The 21,914-nt window shown below is 46.1% G+C and overlaps 1 protein-coding gene across 3 annotated transcripts in view; it reads right to left on the minus strand.

Moving 5' to 3' along the window:
• The window catches only part of tnika (TRAF2 and NCK interacting kinase a), a 40,796-nt gene extending 22,895 nt beyond the window's left edge, over window positions 1-17,901 (minus strand). For all 3 annotated transcript variants that reach the window (XM_067242688.1, XM_067242687.1, XM_067242689.1), the window contains exons 1-4: window positions 17,527-17,901; window positions 11,483-11,548; window positions 821-877; window positions 255-380 (exon numbers count right to left, since the gene is read on the minus strand). In XM_067242688.1, coding sequence (XP_067098789.1) covers window positions 255-380; window positions 821-877; window positions 11,483-11,548; window positions 17,527-17,583 — 306 coding nt within the window. In that variant the 5' untranslated portion in view covers window positions 17,584-17,901. The remainder of the gene's footprint in view (window positions 1-254; window positions 381-820; window positions 878-11,482; window positions 11,549-17,526) is intronic.
• Between the last annotated feature and the right edge of the window lie 4,013 nt (window positions 17,902-21,914).

Here is a 21,914-nt window from a genome sequence, read left to right on the forward strand (position 1 = left end):
CAAACCCCTGTACGTACTCATGACACACACACACACACTCTCCACCATACACAGTAGGGTGGGTTAATGCATTGTATGGACTCCTCCTCCCATTGGAGATGATAAACGCGGTGAGCATTGTAGAACAGAGAGCTCTCCTGCATCACTCGAGCCATGAGTAATACATTCAGCCTTCCACACTAGCAGCTGATACACAGGTAAACACACACAGAAACACAGGCAAATTCTCTCACACACACACACGCTCTCCGTACCCAGAGCTGATCGTCGATGCCAGGCGGATTCTTCTTGATGAAAGCTCCGTAGTACGTGGCAATGTTCCGGTGGTGGCTGTACTTCTTCAGCATGTTGATCTCAGCTTTAATCTCTTCCTCCTCATCCTAACACACACACACATTTGAATGATAAGCATGCCACTGAGCCATGTATCTACAATAGATTCAGGTCAGAACTTGAACAATAACTTTATCAGACGCTGATGACTAGCTGCCGTTTAGCCAAGTATGTTTGGCTAACTAGCCCAGCATGACTCATGTCCCTGGGCACGATGTTGTGTAGAGGACACTGGGGGTACATGGCAAGGAACATACAGTATTAATAGAGTACACTTTCTTATCCAATCTGACAATCACACACACACACACGTTTGACACTCACTGACGTTCTATTAACCAAAGCTAATAATACCATGGTGAGACGTCTGTCCTCAATTCCTCCTTGCCTCGAACACGTACACACATCTCTAATAGCTGACATTACTGTTCACTAGAAATTATTCAGTGTGGGTTTGTGCATGCGTGTGTGTGTGTGTCATTCTTACCCCAGTGACATCCATGACCTTGATGGCAGCAAGCTGTCCTGTTTTAACATGGCGACCCTAGAGAGAGAGAGAAACAGAGAGAGAGAGAGAAACAGAGAGAGAGAGAGAGAGAGAAAGAGAGGGACAAAAAGAGAGAGAGAAAGAGATATAGAGGAAAAATGAAGAAACAGAGACAAAGATAAAACAGTTAACCAGTATTTTTTATATATAACTTTGTTGTCTCATGTTGTGTACCATGTTGCGTACTACATCTAAAATGTCCAGCAGTGCATATGGAAGGTCGGTTACAGTAGAGCAAGAGCAGGGTACTGGGTTGGGGAGGAGCCCAGAGGAGGCTGAGGGCAAGGCAGGGGAGGCCCAGGTGGTGCAGAGCGGCAGCAGGGTATTAGCCCTGGAGCTGGGCATCTGTTGCAGTGATTAGCTAATGAAGCTAACAAGGCTAACAGCGCTAAGCTACCCTCAGTGGAGCGTTACACCTGCCTGGCCCACGCCGGCTAGGCTAATACCTAGCTCCTCCAGCATGGATTAGCACCGACAACAGAAACAAACATACACACATATATATGTGTTTCAAAACAAACACAAGCACACACACGCACACACACGCACACACGCACAAGGATAGTTTTGATGTTGCTTCCTCATCATATGGGCTGATTTGATAACCAGATGGAATATCCTGAGGGTTCATATCTACACATTCCATTGAGGGCCTTAGCCAATTAGTGGATTGCATTTAATGAGTTAATTATGTACAGGAAAAGTGTATGTGTATGTGAATTGGGGCAGTGTGTCACAGTGTGCTGAGAGACATGTGTGGCAAAGAGAATGGCCCAAAAAACTGATGACGGGACACAGACACACACACACATAAGAAGAAACACCACGATGACCCTGCTTCCTGTCACATGATCTGTAGACCACAACAGAAACTGATCTTTACAACTGCTGACTATCACATTGACTGCACAAACCACATTCAGACACATACACAAACACTAATGCAGGCACACACACACACATTTCTTGTGGCGATTTCCTTCAGGATCAGTCTGCCCTAATTCCAGAAACACAGGGTCTCTTTGTTACAGACCAACAATTGATTTGGCAGCAGAACACTGCCATTTCTGGACCTGAAACAGACCTTTATACATACTCACACACACACGCACACAGCATGTGGCACACTCGCTGGGTTAGGGTTAGCTAGTACATCAGCTAATACCTAAAACATAAATATAGATTTAGTACTCAACAACATAAGCCTCTTCATGCTTAGGTGTCTGTCTTGTTTTATTTCACATTCAGGAGTAAAGTGTGAATGAAGAAGTTCTGTCTCACTAACCCTCTCTCCTCTTCCCCTCCCCCCCCCCCCCTAATTCCTCCTCTCACTCTTAATTCCACCCATTCAGCACCAGGATCTTTGTTCAAACTATTCATCCTTTCCCTCACTGGTGAGTTGACTGGCTGGCTGATCAACTGGGCTAGCTGGTTGGCTGTCTGTCTTACTGACTGGCTTAATGGCCGGCTGGCTGGCTTATTGGCTAGCAGGCTGACAGTAGGGGCTGCCTCTCTGACCTAGATCCAACTAGGTGCCTTGCAGCACCAACCAGAAGCAAAGTTCACAGGGAGCTCTGGAGCTAATGTTAACAGCTAATGCTAACAGCTAATGCTAACAGCTAATGCTAGGGGAACACACATACAGTCCACACAACTATGAGACTGAAGCTGATTAGGCTGTTGCTGTGCTAATGCTGTGACACTCACAGACCCAGTTATACTAACACTGACTGGTGATTTACTAATCCTACACCATAATCTTAATGCACACATTTGATCCCACTAGCAAATAAACATGGAGTGTGTGAAACCACTCATTTGAACAGACATAACACACAAAAATGTGCACGCACGCACACACACATACAAACTCACACACACAGGCAGCATAGCCAGGTGTGTGTGAGAGATAAGAGTAAACTGCTAGCGCAATCATTCCTCTCAGATGGGCCATGGATGGTGTGTGTGTGTGTGTGTGCCTCACGGGCCCTGGGAGCTTTACCTCACTAGACACCACAACATTCCTTCAGGCTCCTACTCCTCTGATCCAGGATCAGGTCACTCTCATTCTGCTGTTATTAGTCTGTTGACCAGCAGGGTCCAAACTGACCTCAGAGCAGCCTTTTTTGGAAACATCAACACTAGGAATAACAGGCTCCAGCTCACATGTATGAGAAGTAGGACTTGATAGTAAAGAGATGACAAGTAACTAACAAATGACTGTTGCAGATAAGAGCTCTGTGAGAGATGACCTTGTGCTGGTGGAGATGGGTCAGACCCTGAGGAGGGGGGAGGAGAGAAGGGAGACAAGGAGAGAGAGAGAGAGAGAGAGAGAGAGAGAGAGAGAGAGAGAGAGAGAGAGAGAGAGAGAGAGAGAGAGAGAGAGAGAGAGAGAGAGAGAGAGAGAGAGAGAGATACTCATCTCTCGGATCTTTGAATGTCTGACTCACGTGGAGGAAAATAGGAAAAATATGTTTGACACACACACAGGTCTTATTATGCTACTCTGTGCTCCAGGCCGCAGAAGCAAACATCTCTTCATCACTATCCCTCAGCTTCAGTCAAGCACAACTACAATGCAGGCCTGCACTGCTATACCCACAAACTATTCACTGCTGCACTATGGATGGTGTGTGTGTGTGTGTCTTGGCTTGCCAAGTCGATTATATAGCTCCTCTCAAGCACATTTACTATGCAGGACACTTCCTGTTGTAGCCTAGCAACAGTCCTGACCAGCAGGGGTACAGTGGCCAACACACACACACAAACGGGAACTATTGTACTGCTGTTTCTGAGGGGCCTGGGTTGGAGGACTTGAGGGTGGGGGGTTAAGGGGTGAGGGTGACTGGGTGTGTGTGTGTGTGGGGGGGGGGGGGGGGGGGGGGGGCAGACTATGTTTGGTGCCAACACTTCAAGATGGACCCAACATTTTCTGAGGCTCGGTCTCTGGCTCTCACACACTCAAACACTACAAAATCACACACACAAACACGCACAAACAACCCAGCATCAACTCCAAACTGCCATCAGAAGCCCCTTGGGGCCAGTAAATGGGTCACACCCTAATCCTAATCCATACCATCGTGGTAATCTACACACACACTTACCCTGGCCTGGACACAGACACGTGTGCAGACACACACACGCAGAGACAAACGCGCACAGACACACACATGCGGACACACACACACAAACACACTAGCATAGTCACACATCTCCTGTAGTCCTCCAGTAGCAACACAAGTCAGTTGCAGTATTCAGACAACCACATGGTGATGGTGAAAAAACTCCTGAAAACACAGCACTGGGAATACTAGTGGCAGTTGCACACACACGCACGCAAACCTCATTACACCACAACCATCCCAAATTACCCTATTACCCTCTGCGCAAACACAAACACACACCCCCGCACAAACACACGCACACACTGCAGTGGAGTCAGTGAGGCGGTAAATACAAGTGACAAAGGCCCCCATTCCAATCTCCCACGACTGAGGAAATATAAAGCCAGCCCCAGGCTATACTCTCTTGCCCAGACACACACACACACACACACAAACAAGATGCCATAGTGGAGTACTGGACTAGCTGTTGATGAGGATTTGCAGAAATGAACCATGAGGACACTGAACAATCAACAACAAGATCCTACCAGACACACGGCCAATCCCTGGTCTTCATTTCCTATAGCTTCACATGGAGATCACAAACAGTTTCATTAACAGGCACACTTCAAAGCATCATCTCAATAACTTTCTCAAACACACTCACCTAAACAATACACACTTATAAACTGTTTAAAAGGGCTTAGGAATCACCAGTAGTACAAAAGCAAAGATGTAGTGTTTACTCCCACAACTAGCCAGGTCTTTATCCTTTGTAACTGAAGGATCCATATCTCCCTGCAGGCTTATTACTGGCCAGCCTTTGTCTGGCTTCACTTTAAGGACCAACAAAGGCCAAATGATAAGAAATGTGATTACCACACACAAACAAGAATCAATGATACTGGGAGTGTGCACATGTGTATGTGTGCGTGTGCTCTCGTGCGTATATGTGTGTGCATGTTTGCGTGTGTGTGTTACCAGCCAGAGATCAACACTCTCTGGCCTGGTAAGGAGTACTAACCCACCCATGCTAAGTGTGAGGACATGAACACACACACACCAGTGTGTGTAAAAGACTTGGCTGCTCCACTACTGTATAATGGGATCACACAGGGGGGCAAATCGTCCCCTGATACACCCCCCCTGCCACCCCCCCCCCCACCACCACCATATACACACACACTTGCAACATCGCCCTCTAAATCCCAAACACATCTGCCTACCATCCTTCCGAAACCGAATACTTACCCCACCCAGACCAACCAACTCCCACCCCCAGCTAAAACCACCCCACCCAAACCAACCGACAGACCTCCCCAGCTACACACACACCACCACTCCCGACCCAACCCCCCTTTACCCAGTCCTAAACTTAGACATTCGAACCACTCCTACTGTACCACAATCCAAGGATCCATAACCCAGTATGAGTGGATAACTTAGCATGGGAAAACACTCTGAAACACACACACGCACGCACACACACACACACACACAGGCAGCAGTGTGGGCTGAGGTGGCAGGCTCAGCACATCACCGTCAAGCTCCAGCAACTGTGGAGGTCAGACGAACGACAGAGGTGATTTACAGAGAGAGCAGAGGCGAAGGAGAGGGGGAGAAAGGGTGCTGGAGGAAGGGGAGAAAGGGAGGGAGAGGGGTGGAGGAGAGGGGTGAAGTGAGGGAGGGAGACAGGGGAGAGGGAGAAGAGGAAGAGAGGGTGATGGAGAAGACTGCGAGATGAACAGGGGGATGTGAAAGTGTCCTAGATCGAGCGAGGGACAGACAGGAGAGGAGGAAAGGATGGAGGTAAGAGGGAGGACAGATGGCGGATGGAAGAAAGGAGGGTGGTATAGATTATTGACTATCAGTAAATCAGGCTCTGAAGACTGTGAGAATGGTCAGTAGATCAGCTCTTCCAGCCCAGATCCAGAGAACCGGGAGAAGAGGGGAAAAGATTACTAACGAGGAGACAGTTTGTGATTCATTTAGAGAAAAGAGTGGGTGTGAAAGAGAGGGGAAGAGAAGGTGGGAGAGATAGGGAGCGAGAGAGAGAGAGGGGAAGGCAGAGAAAGAGGAGGGTGAGAGATGGAACAGGAGAGAGATGGTGAAGCGAATAATCTGTTATTGACATCAGGCATGGCTAATTGACCCTTGTTTGGGTGAGAGAGGTGCATTGTGGGTAAGTGGGGCGTGGGGCCTCAGGGGGGAATGACAGAAAGAGGAAGTAGGTTAATGAACACTGCCAGGTGTTTGTGTGTGTGTCGGCCTGACACAACAACCACAGCTGCAGTTTCCACGGCAACGGGAAACATACACCTCAGTCATGGATCATTCACAATGGCTCTGGAGTGGGTAATGTGTGGATGTATGTGTCTACATCTGTGTGGGTGTTTGTGTCTGCGTGTCTAGAGAGACGTATACAGAGATACAAATAGAAAATGAAGCAGAGATAGGATGTGATTGAAACAGTGACATTGTAACCCTTATTGATAATAAGTTACAAGCATGTGTGGTGTATTTAGGACTAGATCGACAGAAGACCAAATTCGGCTATGGAGTCTAGCATACACAATAATACCCGGAATCACAACACACAAATACTTTCCTTTTGGGAATCACAATCCCTTTTATTAAATTAACCCTTGTGCTGCCTTCGGGTCACATGACCCAAAGGTTCATAACGAACCATCGTTGTGTTTACCCAATTTTACCCAATACAAAAACAAATAAAAATTATTTTCTTTTAACCTTCGCAATGTGGGGGGTCTGAGACAGCCCAACGGTTAAAAGAAAATGCTTCACTTTGTTTTTGTATGTGGGAAAGTTGACGCAATACGACGGTGGGTCACAATGACTGATGGGTCAGAATGACCCGAAGATAACACAAGGGTTAAATATGGAAATAAAATAAAAATCAGAAAATACTCTTGTCCCAATTATTGATTATCAGTTTCTTATTAACTGTTTAGTTTTATGCATTAACTATTACCTATTTGTTATTATCCATTTACTATTTATTAATATTATTAGTTACTATTTATTTATCTAACTTGCTTATTATTATTATTAATATTATGTACTAACGGCTATTCATTATCTATTAATTTCTAATTGTATTTATATATTAACTCAACTTATTTATTCAATAATATTACTCTTTCCGATATCTTTGAAATGTTACTTTTTCAAACAACCCCCTTTCAAATATTACCTTATAAATAATTCCCTTTTTAAATGTTACCCGGGTAACCAAAGAAAAGAAAATACATTAATATCAATGGTCTAAATAACAATGTAGCTAACACACAAATCTTTGATACCTAGGACCGGTATGCACACCCTACCACACTGCAGAGTGGACTGGTTTGTGTAGGACAAAGTCTCTCAATCTTCTGCATGCAATTCTTTGAAGTTCTTCTCCGTTGGGTTGTAGCTCGCCATCAAATGTGGAATCCACACCAGGATCAACTCAAACTCAAACTCCTCAAAAAACCTGACCTATGTGGGCAAGGTCAGAACTTATGTTCAAACTCTTATTTACAATGAATAATTATAAACAAAACAAGAATCTATTCTAAATCTGATATATACACTTAGTACCAACTGACCACATCGATACCAAATATATGACCTCGTGCTCTGCCTCACGCGACAGTAGCTATGTAGCATAGCTATGGCGACCTAGCCACCTGTGCTACCACTTAACAAAACAGTTCCCAAATTCAAATGAAACATCTCACAAATATAATACATATCTTAACATCTCACAAATATAGTACATATCTTAGCAAAACATTGTTCGAGTGACATACATAGCATAGCCAAGTTATCACTTACAATACTAGCAACGGCATTTCTTACCAATGCGGTACAGATTCTCAACTGCAGAATCTCCACAATGTGTGCAATCTTCAACTCGGTATACAGCAACTCAATGTGAAACGTATCCGCTAACTTATTTAAATCTTCGCTCCAGTGGAAAATCAACTCAATGTAAACTTATTATTTAACTTGTTTGAATGTTTGTTTCAATTAATGGATCTGTTCGTCAGCGTGGCTGCTGTCATCCTCGTCTTGGTATGAAAAAGAAAGAAGAACGATCACACGCAAGTTTTATTAGGCACCTGTCTCTGACTGGTTACTACCGTTCAGCCCTGGCCCCAGCCCCGGCCACGGCCCCAGCCCTGGCCCCGGCCCCGGCCCCAGCCCCGGCCCCAGCCCTGGCACCAGCCCTGGCCCCGGCCCCAGGCCCAATGACTCAGATCAGATGAAGGTGTGATTGGTTCATGAGATTAGGCATTTTCCGAGGATAGGAGGTATGATATATTATCAGGTTTCTACAGAGCTTGAAAATGACCCATTCTTCTGAATCAGGTGTGAAAGAGCAGGGAAACGTCTAAAACAAGGACCAGGGTTGAGAAACGCTTAACTAGACACAGAGATTTACCCAGCCCAAGCCCAAGCCTTGACTCCAGACCCAATGACTCAGGTCAGATGAAGGTATGATTGGTTCATGAGATTAGGCATTCTTTCCAAGGAGAGGAGATAATCCTAATCTGGATCTGCCTTATCTGATCCCAGATCTGTACGCTAGCATGATCACAATGACATCACTCATCCGTGGTCATGGCAACACCTCTGGTGGGCCAAAGGAGAGAGACCTCTTTCATGTAAATGTGATTTTTCACAGTTCAATTCATCACACACACACACACGCAGACATGCACAAACTCTCTTCCTGACTAGCGTGTGTGAGGAGTTCCACAGAGAAGCAGCAGTGTTGAATATTTGATGAGTATGTGGAGCACTTTGCCTGAGGAGAGGATGCCTTCTGTCATCAGAGAATTACAAATGTTCTCCTCCTCTTCTAATGCCTACTATCACACACACACACACACACAGGTAGGCCGCACACAAGTGAGGCGACGACTGCCAGATTCAGGGTGTCAGTCGACATGGTGCCATAACAATATTGCTGCCAGTCTGTATGCCATCTGGTGTGCATGTGTGTGTGTGTGTGTGTGTGTGTGTGTGTGTGTGTGTGTGTGTGTGTGTGTGTGTGTGTGTGTGTGTGTAGCAACACGTTTCTGTTGTATAATTGTAATCCTTCATTTCCTCACTGTTGGCCCTCGTATCAACATTTTTACATCAATGACTTCATCCCTGGGGATTATGGAGGAACAATAAATCTATCTTAATGACCAATCAGTCAGTCCTCTGGTCAGTCTATCAAGGATGACCTGTACGTGTTCAACACCACTTCCTCAGAATCTCAGCATCCAAACAGCTACAATTCCCATTGGCACTATGACATATTCACATTGGAAAAAAACATATACGCAAGACAGAGAAAAGGGGAAAGAAAGAAAGAAAAAAAGAAAGAGGGGTGGGGGGTTAGAGAGTGGGTGGACAAAAGAAAGAAAAGGAGCAGGGAAGAGGGGGAGAGAGTTGAAAAGCAAAAGCCTTTAATTATTTAGCATTACCCATGTTGCACTATTTGTGGAGGCAGAGAAACTAAGGGGCTATATTTACAGGTAGACAGTCTTCTGGGGCAGCTCATTGGCCTGTACTAGCTAGTTACACCCAGCCCAGGACCCTCTGCTAGCTAGCTACACCAAGCCCAGGACCCTCTGCATGCTAGCTACACCCAGCCCAGGACCCTCTGCACACTAGCTACACCCAGCCCAGCACCCTCTGCTAACTAGCTACACCAAGCCCAGGAGCCTCTGCACGCTAGCTAAAAGAGAGAGGAAGAGGGAGAGAAAGAGAAAAATAAAGGTAGTCTAGATGAACAATGAGCAAGCTATTACTTCTATGCTTCTCTACTCTCTGAAACAAACAACAGCAAAGTTTTAAACAGTATGTCTTAATGAGCCTGTTGGGCTCAGATGGATGTTTGAGGGCTGTTAGCAGATCTGTATCTTTTAACTAGAGGGAGGTGGAAGTGATAAAACTCCCCTTATCTCCCCTTGCCAGCCTTTGCACCCACACACACACACACACACACAAGGAAAAGTCCATCTCTCCATAGGAGTCAGATGGCTGAGTGGTGAGGGAATCGGGCTAGTAATCAGAAGGTTGCTAGTTCGATTCCCGGCTATGCCAACCAAATGACGTTGTGTCCTTGGGCAAGGCACTTCACCCTACTTGCCTCGGGGGGAATGTCCCTGTACTTACTGTAAGTCGCTCTGGATAAGAGCGTCTGCTAAATGACTAAATGTAAATGTTATCTCACTCTTGAGAAAAGAAGAAATGGCTAGTTTGGGTTCAACAGACCAGCACTTTACATGGGTAACTCTGCAGTCAGAAGGCACAGGAATGTAGATTATTAAAGCAGCAGACATCTCAAGTCTCCCGGAACTTTCGGGAGTCTCCCACATTTCAATAGCGGCTCCCGGACGCCCGCAAATGCTATACAAACTCCCGGAATTTGGGGATTTTTTTATTTAAAGCGAGCGCGAGACTGTGCGATGGTCATTTATGGTCGAAACAGGTGCATGTCGCGCATCCTGATTGCGTCCCGGGGGGGGGGGGGGGGGGGGGGGGAGCTACCTCCCGGAAATGAGTCTCTGCAGGTTGGGATGTCTGTTAAAGAGGTATGAGTGTGTGTGTGTGTGTCAGCTGTGCTGTAGAGCTGACATGTAGTGTACAGCAGAAGACAGGCTGAGTGTCAGCTAGCCAATGGGCCGTGACTTTCAGTTAGAGCGCATTGTCAGCAATAACCGTACATACATAACTCTCCTCCTCTTTCTGGAGAGCACAGAGACACACACAGACAGAGAGACACACACAGACAGAGAGAGAGAGAGAGAGAGAGAGAGAGAGAGAGAGAGAGAGAGAGAGAGAGAGAGAGAGAGAGAGAGAGACACACACACAGAGTTACACATACACACACGTAAACGCATATGCTTTCACACTTTCTCTATCTCTGTCTGTCTCTCTCTCTCTGTCTCTCAGAGTGTGTATCTAGGAGTGTAGAGAGGTATGTCCAACCTTTGCCTGACCTCTCCTCTGGTCCAATCAGCAGACAGAACAGTCTCTCTTTTCCATCACAATATGACCTTCTCTCACGGCTGCATTAGATACACTCACGCACGCACACAATTCAATCCAAAGCAGAGATAATGTAAATAAAACATGACAGGCTGTCACTCAGGGTGACTTGGTGCTGGAGAAGAGGATGACAAGATTGGGAAGAAGGGGAGGAATGGGAGAGAAAAGGAAGGGAGAGGATGTGTGTCTGGACTGGTCCTCTGAGATAGGATGTGTGTTTGGACTGGTCCTCTGAGATAGGATGTGTGTTTGGACTGGTCCTCTGAGATAGGATAGGGACCCACCCAGACATACTGGTGGGTCCTGCTGACCTCAAACCATCACAATGGCACACACACACACACACACACACACACTAGTGCCATGTCATCTGCAGGGACAGGGACAGGGACAGAAAGAAAGAAAGAAGTGTGGACCAATGTGAATGTTTATATCTTACCTTGTAGACCTGTCCATAAGTGCCATTGCCCACCAGTTCGACCAGCTCAAAGATGCCCGCAGGGTCCTAAAGAGAGACAAATTTATTTTAGCAAGGCAGTGGTTGGCTCATTCCCCACCCCTACCCCCCTCTACCCCTACCCAAACACACCCTGGGTTAGTAAGCACAGTCAGCAGAGAATGTGGGTCTGGCAGAGGTGGACCCACATGACTGAGGACCACCATAGATGGACCACAGTTGTGTTCTGCACACTCGGACTTAAGACACTCCTGGCTGTCAGCAAGGAACAGCTAGCTGAGAGCTAACACACATACAGTACACACACACCAACCCTAAACTCAGTGATCCCACACAAACACACGCATTAGCCCTCATACTGACAGGACATACAGTACACACACTCACACTCACGCACACACACACACATTCACACACACTACAGCACCCTTCCCCCTCCCTCATGGCTGTGTTGCTAAGGCATTCCAACAATAGCTGGTATTCACTCTCTCTCTCTCTCTCTCTCTCTCTCTCTCTCTCTCTCTCTCTCTCTCTCTCTCTCTCTCTCGCTTCCTCTCTCATGCTCTGCAAGCCTCTGTTCATCTCCAGTCACCACAGTAGATCAGTCTCTCCAGCACGCTTTCTTTCTCTCATTGTCTCTCCCTCACTCTCTCTCATTCCTGACCGTCTCCCAGTAATGCTATGGCAGTTCTTTCATTCTCTCTCTCTTCCCCTCCGTTTGTCATTCTAGAAGTACATCTACGGTTTTCCTACCATGTCTCTCCCTCTCCCTTAACTCTCTTTATTTCTATTTTTTCCATCTCAATTTCTTCTCATATGGGTTTTCAGTCTAGCTAGCACCATTTCATTGCTTTTCAACTACACCCATCACCCCCTCTCCATTTCTTTTCCCCGCCCTTCCTTTCTTTCCATCTCTCCTCTTTCTCCCTTTCTCAGTAGACATTTTATTTCCTGCAATGAGAAACATTCCACACACACATGCGCACACACGTACATATGCTGTCTAACCCTGTGTTTCAAGTACATCCTCGAGCTGTTTCGCTCTCACCCACACTCATACATACTCTTCTTAGGACACGTACACACACACCACCGTTTAAGTGTGTATGCGAATGTCAGTGCGAGAGGCTGTCTAATAGTGCTGAATGTGTGTGTGTCTCTCACCTATGTCTGAAGTTGAGCATGCACATACGGGTAGAGCAATAAGCATCACTTCCTTCAGCCTCCCTCTCATTTTCTCTCTCTGTCTCCTCTTTCTCTCTATGACCTTTCCCCCTCTTTTTCGCAGGCTCCTTCTCTCACATATTCCACGATTCTCTCTCCCTATGACTCTTTCTCTACCCCCACACACCCCTTTGATCTCTTTTAATATCTCTGACCATACCCCCCCCCCACACCCACACACACACACACTGGCTTCAGTGTGTGTACATGCAGAGTGCTGTCTGTTTGCTGCTCCACTTCATACATGTCCTCGGGCCCACTGATAAAAATACCCCATTATCATTCATATTTAATAGGCCAGCCACAGAAAGTGTTCTGCACCATGCCTGCCTCTGTGTGTGTGTGTGTGTGTGTGTGTGTGTGTGTGTGTACTTGAATGTGACGTTTTTTGTTGCTTGTTAAGAGTTTTGCTGTGTCACATGACTGTCACATGAGTCGAATCGCTCACTGGTGACGAGGGATCCTGGAGGTCTGAAGGGTGTGTGTGTGCGCGTGCACGCATGTGTGGAGGGGGGGGGGGGGAGCCAGGCAGAATTTAAGAACACACACCAGTAACAAGTTAAGCTACGTAAGAAGAACACAAGTTTCTCACTACTTTCCTTGATTAGGGAAATAATTCAACATGCAAACAAATGCACTCTCTCTCTCTCTCAACATTTGTGTTGTGAGAGGGGGATTGATGGGAACCCCTCTCTGTTGGAGGTCAACATAAGATCACTGTAATCCTGCAGAGACAAAACATCAACATAGCATGTCACTGCTAGACATTACCTCCAGTCCTACACCACACACGGACACACACACACCCAGACACACACACAGACACACACACGAACACACAACAACACAGAGAAGGTTAGAATGTCAATATCAAAGAACTACAGTCACTCCAGGAATGTGTAACTACTATCATCTTTAACTACTGTCATGTCTAACTGCTATTTCCTTACTGAGATAAAATTCCAGCTAGTCCTACACATGTCCAGGAAACACACAGCCGCCAACTGCCATTAGCGCGGTAACAGTATAACACAAGTCATGCAGCTGCGGCTCTATTGGATCACACTGCTCACTACGTTAGCAAACCACACACACATACCATACTGTATACACACACACACACAGTATACTTAGTAAACATGTACATTGGACAAACTCCTTCCTTAATCCATCCTCTCTGACTCTCCCTCCCTCCCCCTCTCTCTCCTCCCTCCCTCTCTCTCTCCTCCCTCCCTCTCATCATAAGCTATACTGTAACAAAGCTGGGAGCTTTGTTTACATCCATCAAACTATCTCCCTCTATCCTTCCTGTCTACGACCTTTTCCCTCTCCTCCCCTCCTGTCCCACCTGAGGCCATGAGTGTCTACTGTGTGTGTGTGTGTGTGTGTGTGTGTGTGTGTGTGTGTGTACGCACAGGTGTGTAGCGTGTGTATGTTTGATGTAGAGCACAGGGTACTGTTGTCACTGACAGGTCTGAAACCCCTGCTGTTCCTACCATCAGCGAATATCTGTGTGTCTGTATACATGTGTGTGTGTGTGTGGGTGTGTGTGTGTGTGTGTGTGTGTGTGTGTGTGTGTGTGTGTGTGTGTGTGTGTGTGTGTGTGTGTGTGTGTGTGTGTGTGTATGTGCGTATTTGAGGCCAGTGCTGTCCTGCTGGTTTACCATCTGTTGCTCTTGTCAGCTGACTGCCTCAACCCATACTGAATTTTTTGTTTGTGTGTGTGCGCACGCATGTGTAGACATGTCCTAACGCTGGTGACATCTCTATGTCCGGCTTTGGTGCATCCACACGACTGTACAGATCTACAGGGGCACTAGAATGAAGCTGAACCAGGAACGACAGCAGACAGACAGGAGCGCAGAGAGAGAGAGAGAGAGAGAGAGAGAGAGAGAGAGAGAGAGAGAGAGAGAGAGAGAGAGAGAGAGAGAGAGAGAGAGAGAGAGAGAGAGAGAGAGAGAGAGAGAGAGAGAGAGAGAGAGAGAGAGAGAGAGAGAGAGAGAGAGAGAGAGAGAGAGAGAGAGAGAGAGAGAGAGAGAGAGCTGTACAGTCTATGAGCACTTTAGCCCACTTCTGTTCACTCCACTTCCCAGTTCTCAGTTGAGTCTGTGTTGAGGGAGTGTGAGCGTGTGGTCAGAATGTAACTGTCTTTCAAGCAGAGTAGAAGGGGCCACCACTAGAGCAAGCCCAGCCCCCTTGACCTACTTCCTGTCTGCCTGGTTAGACCAGCGTGCGTGTGCCTGTCTGTTTGCCTGTCTGTACGTCTGTCTGTGTGTGTCATCACTATTATCCGTCATTCACTTCCTATTTCCTTACGTGAGATGAGAAATCAGAAAGACAAAGTAAAAGACAGAGAGAGAGAAATAAAGAGAGGGAGAAAAGAGAGGGAGAAAAGAGAGAGAGAGAATGGCATTATTAATCCCTTTAGGATGGTAACAGGCTACATAGCAAGGCTGGAGAGATTGAGAGAAAGACAGATAGATAGACAGATGGGAAAGAAGGATGGAGGAAGGACTGAAGGAAGGTGAGTGTGGAGGAAGCGATACCAACTCAAGCAGCGCATCATCAACATGTTGCTACATGTGTAAATTATTGTCTTAGCTAACCGCTTGCTCCCAAACAAATAAACTTCTGTAGAAACCTCACTGAAATGGAACCCCCGGTACCCCCCCCCCACACACACACACACACACACACACACACAGGTTTCTCAGGTGTTCGTGTGATTGTGGAAGTAACGCTTCATTAGCAGTCACAGAAGTCCTGTGTGGAGCTCCCAGAGAGAGGGCGTCCTTGTTCCTCCTGTGACCCAGACACCAGGCCTTGTGACCCTCTCAGGTGGCCATTGAGACAGGCAGACACACGCTGCATCTTGATATGCCCAGCTGTGCCTCCTTGTGTCCTAGCCTCACCTCCTCGTCTCCTAGCCTCATGCCCTTGCCTCATCTCCTCTGAAGGCAGGACCAAAAGCAGTTCTTCTGAAGATAACTAAGATCTGACTTACGGAGAATGACACCTGTGTTAATTTTCCTCGTGGAATGTTTATATAGGTCCACTCTCTTGATTTGGGGACACTCCTGGTGTTAAATAAACACTACTAGCTAAGATATGAACGTTTGACCAAGGGTCTGAACTAGGATATGTGAGGGTTCTCTCTCTCCATCAATCTCCCTCCATCCTTTATCTCTCTCTCTCACTCCCTCTTTCACCCCACCAGAGTGGATGCTGGGACCAGACCCAGCCAGTCAGAGGATTAGCGAGGGGAGAGAAAGACTAATCTCAGCTCTCAACTGCAGGACTGGTCCCGATGTACTGTCACTGTAGACAAACTACCAGAACACTACAGTGCACTAGCACACAGTCCTAGTACACACACACAGACACATACAATAGTGCACTAGGACAACACAGACTTGTAGTACACACACACACTAGTACATTAGCACAACATGGGCTGTGTGCTTACATACACACAGACCTGTACTACACACACAGTACAGCATGGAGCCTGTACTAAAGACACACAGACACTAGCACAACACAAACTCCAGGGACATAGGCTACCACAACACATTGTGTGAATCACAGACACATAGAACACAAACCCTGCCACATACAAAAATATTGCAGACAGGCATATAGTATATAGACACAGACAGAGATAGAAACAGACACCAGGTATGCCTCAGACTCGGTCTCAGTCTCTCTCTCTAGTAGAGTAACAAATAAATGTCCCTGCAAAGCCTACAGCTGCTAAAACAGACAAAAACAAACACACACACACACAGTGCCCAGTGAAGTGAATAGATTGGTACCGATGTATTAATAGTGTGAGGAGTGTGCGTTTGTGTCTTTGTTCTGCGTGCGTGTATGTGTGTGCCTTAATGCATGTGTGTGGATGTGTGTTTGCTTGTGTATAAGTGTTTGTTACTGTGTGTGTGTGTGTGTGTGTGTGTGTGTGTGTGCGTGTGTGTGTGTGTGTGTTTCTGTGTGCAGTGCGCACAGGCGAACAAAAGAACGGGCGGGTGCAGTAGCAGCAGCAGAAATGTTAGCAGCGCTGACTACAGGTAGTCTCCGAGTGCGTTCACTGTCTAGCAGACGACTGTCTGTAGGATGTATCTAGAACTGACAACACGAACGTCCACAACAACCCCACCAACAACACGTGCGCGCGCGCGCGCGCGCACACACACACACATACACACAAACTGCACAGAACACTCCGTTACCGATTATCCCGACTCAAATTGCCTCAGACACCATGGGCCAGGATACGATCTGTGAGTCTGTGTCAGGAAACTAACACTTGGTAAATAACACACACAGAGCCTGAGTCGAGATTCAGTGCTGTGGTTAAATAGGTTACATTCCGTGGCTGACTGAATCAAGGCAGCATAAAAGCCTGCCGATAAACAGCTGAGAACACAAACCAGGTCAGGAGATTTACACCGCAATCCGCGCATGTTTCACCGTATTACTCCGCTACCGTGGGAAACTCAGACATTTTAAACTCTTGCTAGGCTACTGAAAATGCTGGGGATGGTGGTGGTGGTGGGGGGGGGGCTCGGTCTATAATTTGACACATTGTAGCAGCCTGTCTCGGACACATCCGTTTCTTCTCGGCCGCCCGACTCACTATTCATGGAGCTGTCAGGTGGACTGAATCGCACACACGCGCCCAAGCACACTAATGCATAACCCGCACCCAGGACACAGAGAAATCCAAATACATACACACAAAAAAAACTGTTACAGCGACACGGGCCGGGGCTATTCACTACAATGTAAATCACATCCCATACCCTCAGAGTGGAGAGGTCTATCTCGTCCAGGCTCCGAGCAGGAGAGTCGCTCGCCATGTTGAAAAGCAGCCAAACTCAGCACCGAAATCGACCGACCGACCCTGAGAACGGCCTTCACACTCGTCTCCTCTCCTTGAGTGCAGCGGAGCCTGCGTCCCTCTCTCCTTTTCTTGACGATGCGACTCACGCAGACCGAGCTCAATAAAAGCAGCAATGTACGGTCGTCCGCTGACCTGCCTGTTCCAGTTACAGGTGCACGAACGCTGGCGCGTTGCAACGGGACGAGCACATCACTGCTCCCGAATCCATGTCAGCAAAGCAAAACGTTGAAACACAGTGTCTGAAGCCCCGGTACGGCGGCGAGAGTCCAGCGGATTGCTGCTGATCTGTGGAGCGCTGTCAGTCAGAAATATCGAGAGGGAGGGATAAACTGGAGCACTCTCCACCCCAAACCTCCAAACCCCGCCTCTGACAGAACGCACCGGCCTCCTGCAACGAGAGGGCGGAGGCTGGCATCGTTTAAGTGGCTTCCTAAGAAAAATGTCTGAGGCAAGGCGTCTAGGCCTATGGTTTAAAGGAGATGACAGATAACCTTCGATGAATAGGCTTTACATTCTGATTTAATCTTACTAGCCTACTGGAAGACAGAGATCATGTCACATATATATACAGTATACCTGTGAGAACAGAAATTCCAGGAATCTGTGTGTGCGTGCGTGCGCGCGTGCAAATTAGAATGGGTTTAATTTCCCACGATCACAGAAAGAACCGTGCTCTCTGCAAAATTCATATTTTGCAGGTGTCCTCTTTATAATCCAACGGAGTGCAGTGCCACGATTGACGTTGTTTGGATATGCATTTCGACATCAGATGTTGTGGCGGCCTGGGGAAACCCTTCACATGGTGAAAATTTGACTATTTGGAAACTACAAACTCTCCTGAATACAAATATGTTAAAATTACTCCGATATCTTTATCACAACTGAAGTTACATCATTTTAAAGTTGACATGTGTCAAAAAGTGATCAGGGAGAAAACTCAATTCAAAGATTCCACTCCGTTTCATAATTCGATTTGACATGGCTTGAAAATATTGCTGTCCAAAAACCGTTGAAATCAACTGTTTTTCAAATTAATCGTATACTTTTTTGTACATTACAATGCATTTTAGGGTGTTAACTATACAAAACATAAAAAATCTAAATTTTGACAGAAAACGATTTTCGATCTTTTATGGCTAATAGCCAACAACGAGCGGCCGCGACATCCGACGGGTTTCCGCAGGCAGGCCGCCACACAAATAATGAAAAACTAGAGGGTACAATTTCTGGGGAAATTGTAGGGTGTGCTTGCTTGCGTCGGTTGCAGGTGAGTCCGTCCCTTTAAGTTTTTCTCTTCTAGTGAAATTTTTCAAGCATTTAGCCTACTCATATTGCGTAATTCATAAAAAAAAACTTTTAAACAAACGACTGTAACAACGCTGTCACCGGCAGTATTTCAGATGGAATCGCGATTCAAACAGTACCATCTGCCTACTGAAAATATGCCCCCAAAAACGTAAATAAGCTTGACATCTATTTAGGGAGAATTGGCTATTTCAAAAGAAGTTTGCTTCGAGCAAGGTAGTTGTGGTGGCTAGCCGAACTGTGAGGGGATTGTTTGAAAGCGCTGGAAATGAGAACGTTTCTTTTGACATAAAGTTTAGGCTGTGGCACTGAAGCCAGCGACGCACCACACAAGCTTGAGTTTAATACATTATTTAATGTTACATTACTTACTGTACATGCAAGTCTTGATTTGCTTAAATGTACATGTATGATGCTGTTAGTACACCACAGCACGATACTCGCTGTATCGTGCAACATCCATGCACGTTGTATCCATGCGTCGTTGCTAACGTGTGCTAACGTTGTGACGTAGGCTAGGGCTGATACCCTTTGTTGACACAAGGCACTTTTTGACACAAAAACTTAAGTTCAGCCTAAATCGTGCAACGGAACGTAAATCCCAATAGAAGCAACGCAATCGTGACCAAGACGAACATTTTGACACTGACGTTGTCTATGTAGTCCAAATATTGATTGATCCTTAGGGGTGGGAAAATAATAATAACTAGAGAGGGTACAATTTCTGTGGAAATTGTAGGGTGTGCTCGCTTGCGTCGGTTGCAGGTGGGTCCGTCGCCTTAAGTTTTTTCCCATCTAGTGATATTTTCAAGCATTTAGCCTACTCAAGAACCCCCCTTGACACAAGCGAACCCCCTTTGAAACAAGCTACTGTAACAACGTTGTCACCCGCAGTATTTCAGATGGAATCGCGATTCAAACAGTACCATCTGCTAACTGAAAATATGCCCCCTAAAACGTAAATAAGCTTTACATCTATTTAGGGAGAAATGGCTCATTCAAAAAAAGTTTGCTATGAGCAAGCTAGTTGCGGTGGCTAGCCAAACTTCACTGAGTGAGGGGATTGTTTGAAAGCGCCGGAAATGAGAATGTTTCTTTGACATAAAGTTTAGGCTGTGGCACTGAAGCCAGCGACGCACCACACAAGCTTGAGAAACTTTACATACATTCTTTAAATGTGACATTACCAGACATTCCAAGTGTCCCGGAAGGTCCGGGAGTCTCCCGCATTGGTCATCGTTGCGTCGTTGCTAACGTGTGCTGACGTGGTGACGTAGATAGCACTGAGTACCCTTCGTCGACTAAAGGCACTTTTTTGCCACAAAAACGTTGTAACCTCCTAAACCGTGCAACGGAACGTACTTAAAAATACAAGCAACGCAATCGAGACCAAGACAAACATTTTGACACAGGTGTTGTCTATGTAGTCCAAATATTGACTGATCCTTAGGGGGGCGAAAATAAACAATAATAAATAAATATGTATAATATGTATGTGAGAGAACAATGGTTGTGCTTGCCGAAGGCGTGAGCACACCCAATAATAAGATATATTTACATTTAGTCATTTAGCAGACGCTCTTATCCAGAGCGACTTACAGTAAGTACAGGGTAAAGTGCCTTGCCCAAGGACACAACGTCATTTTCCCCAGCCGAGAATCAAACCAGCAACCTTCAGATTACTAACCCAATTCCCTAATCGCTCAGCCACCTGACTCCCGACATATATGTGAGAGAACAAAGCTTGTGCCCTTGCCGAAGGCAAAGCACACCCAATAATAAGATATAAGTGAGAGAACAAAAGTTGTGCCCTTGCCAAAGGCAAAGCTCTCCACCCCAAACCTCCAAACCCCGCCTCTGACAGAACGCACCGGCCTCCAGCAACGAGAGGGCGGAGGCTGGCATTGTTTAAGTGGCTTCCTAAGAAAAATGTCTGAGGCATGAGACATGATTATTATATTTAGTATCAGGGAGATACTGGAGAGAGGGGGATTCTTCTTCGGGCATTGGGCAGGCGCCCGTTGATCTATATAATTCCCCGTGGGGTTCAAGCTCCAAAAACCATAGTACATTAATTATTCTGTAATAAACATCTTTCACTCATCCCAGGTCTCTCCTGATTGAACTGGCTCAATCATTGTGTATTTAAATGACTTGTGTTGAACTAAATGTTTAGATGTTTGTGGTGGTAAGACACTTTAACAGAGAACCAATATAATTAACTTGGATCAACATAACATATACCATTAATAACGTAGGAAACAGCAGACAAATGAAGGCTACATAATCATTTGCATGAATGTAGGCTACCACAACATTGGCAATTTGACTACAATAGATTTGGAGGTGTACTTCAGAGATGACAGAACATTTAAATTGTGATTTGAGAAATATAGGTACCAAAACCACTGAGAAGAACTGATCACCAGCTGTATCACGGGCACTGCACTATCTATCTATAATTCCAGAAATCTATGTGTCACCAACATCATCTATAATAACATATCTATAATAACATATCTATAATTCCAGGAATCTGTGTGTCACCAACATCATCGCGGGCACTGTGCCCTATCTATAGTTCAAGGAATCTGTATTTTTGTGTTTCACTGACATCTTAGTTTGTTTCAATTGTCTACACACTAAAATAAAAATGTCTAGACAATTTGCAAAATTCTACTCCAATGAGCAAAACACCTCCACGGATTTGCACAACATTACACACAATGTCTGCTTCACCCTTTTTGCAAAACATTAGACCACACTAATGAACTAATTGGATAATCACATCCACCAGGTGTGGAAGCACATGTGCTAATTTGAAAACGCAGCACCCAGGTGTGCTATAAAAGGCAGCAGGTGAGTTCACCTGTCTTCAACAAAAATGGAAGGAGCTAGAAGAAGAAGAAGAAGAGTGAGAATGAGAGGGGGAGCTCAAAGAGGAGATGAAGGAGGTAGAGGAAGAGGAGAAGGAGGTAGAGG

Source organism: Osmerus mordax, chromosome 9 (genome assembly GCF_038355195.1).
Source record: "Osmerus mordax isolate fOsmMor3 chromosome 9, fOsmMor3.pri, whole genome shotgun sequence".
In the NCBI taxonomy this organism is placed as follows: Eukaryota; Metazoa; Chordata; class Actinopteri; order Osmeriformes; family Osmeridae; genus Osmerus; species Osmerus mordax.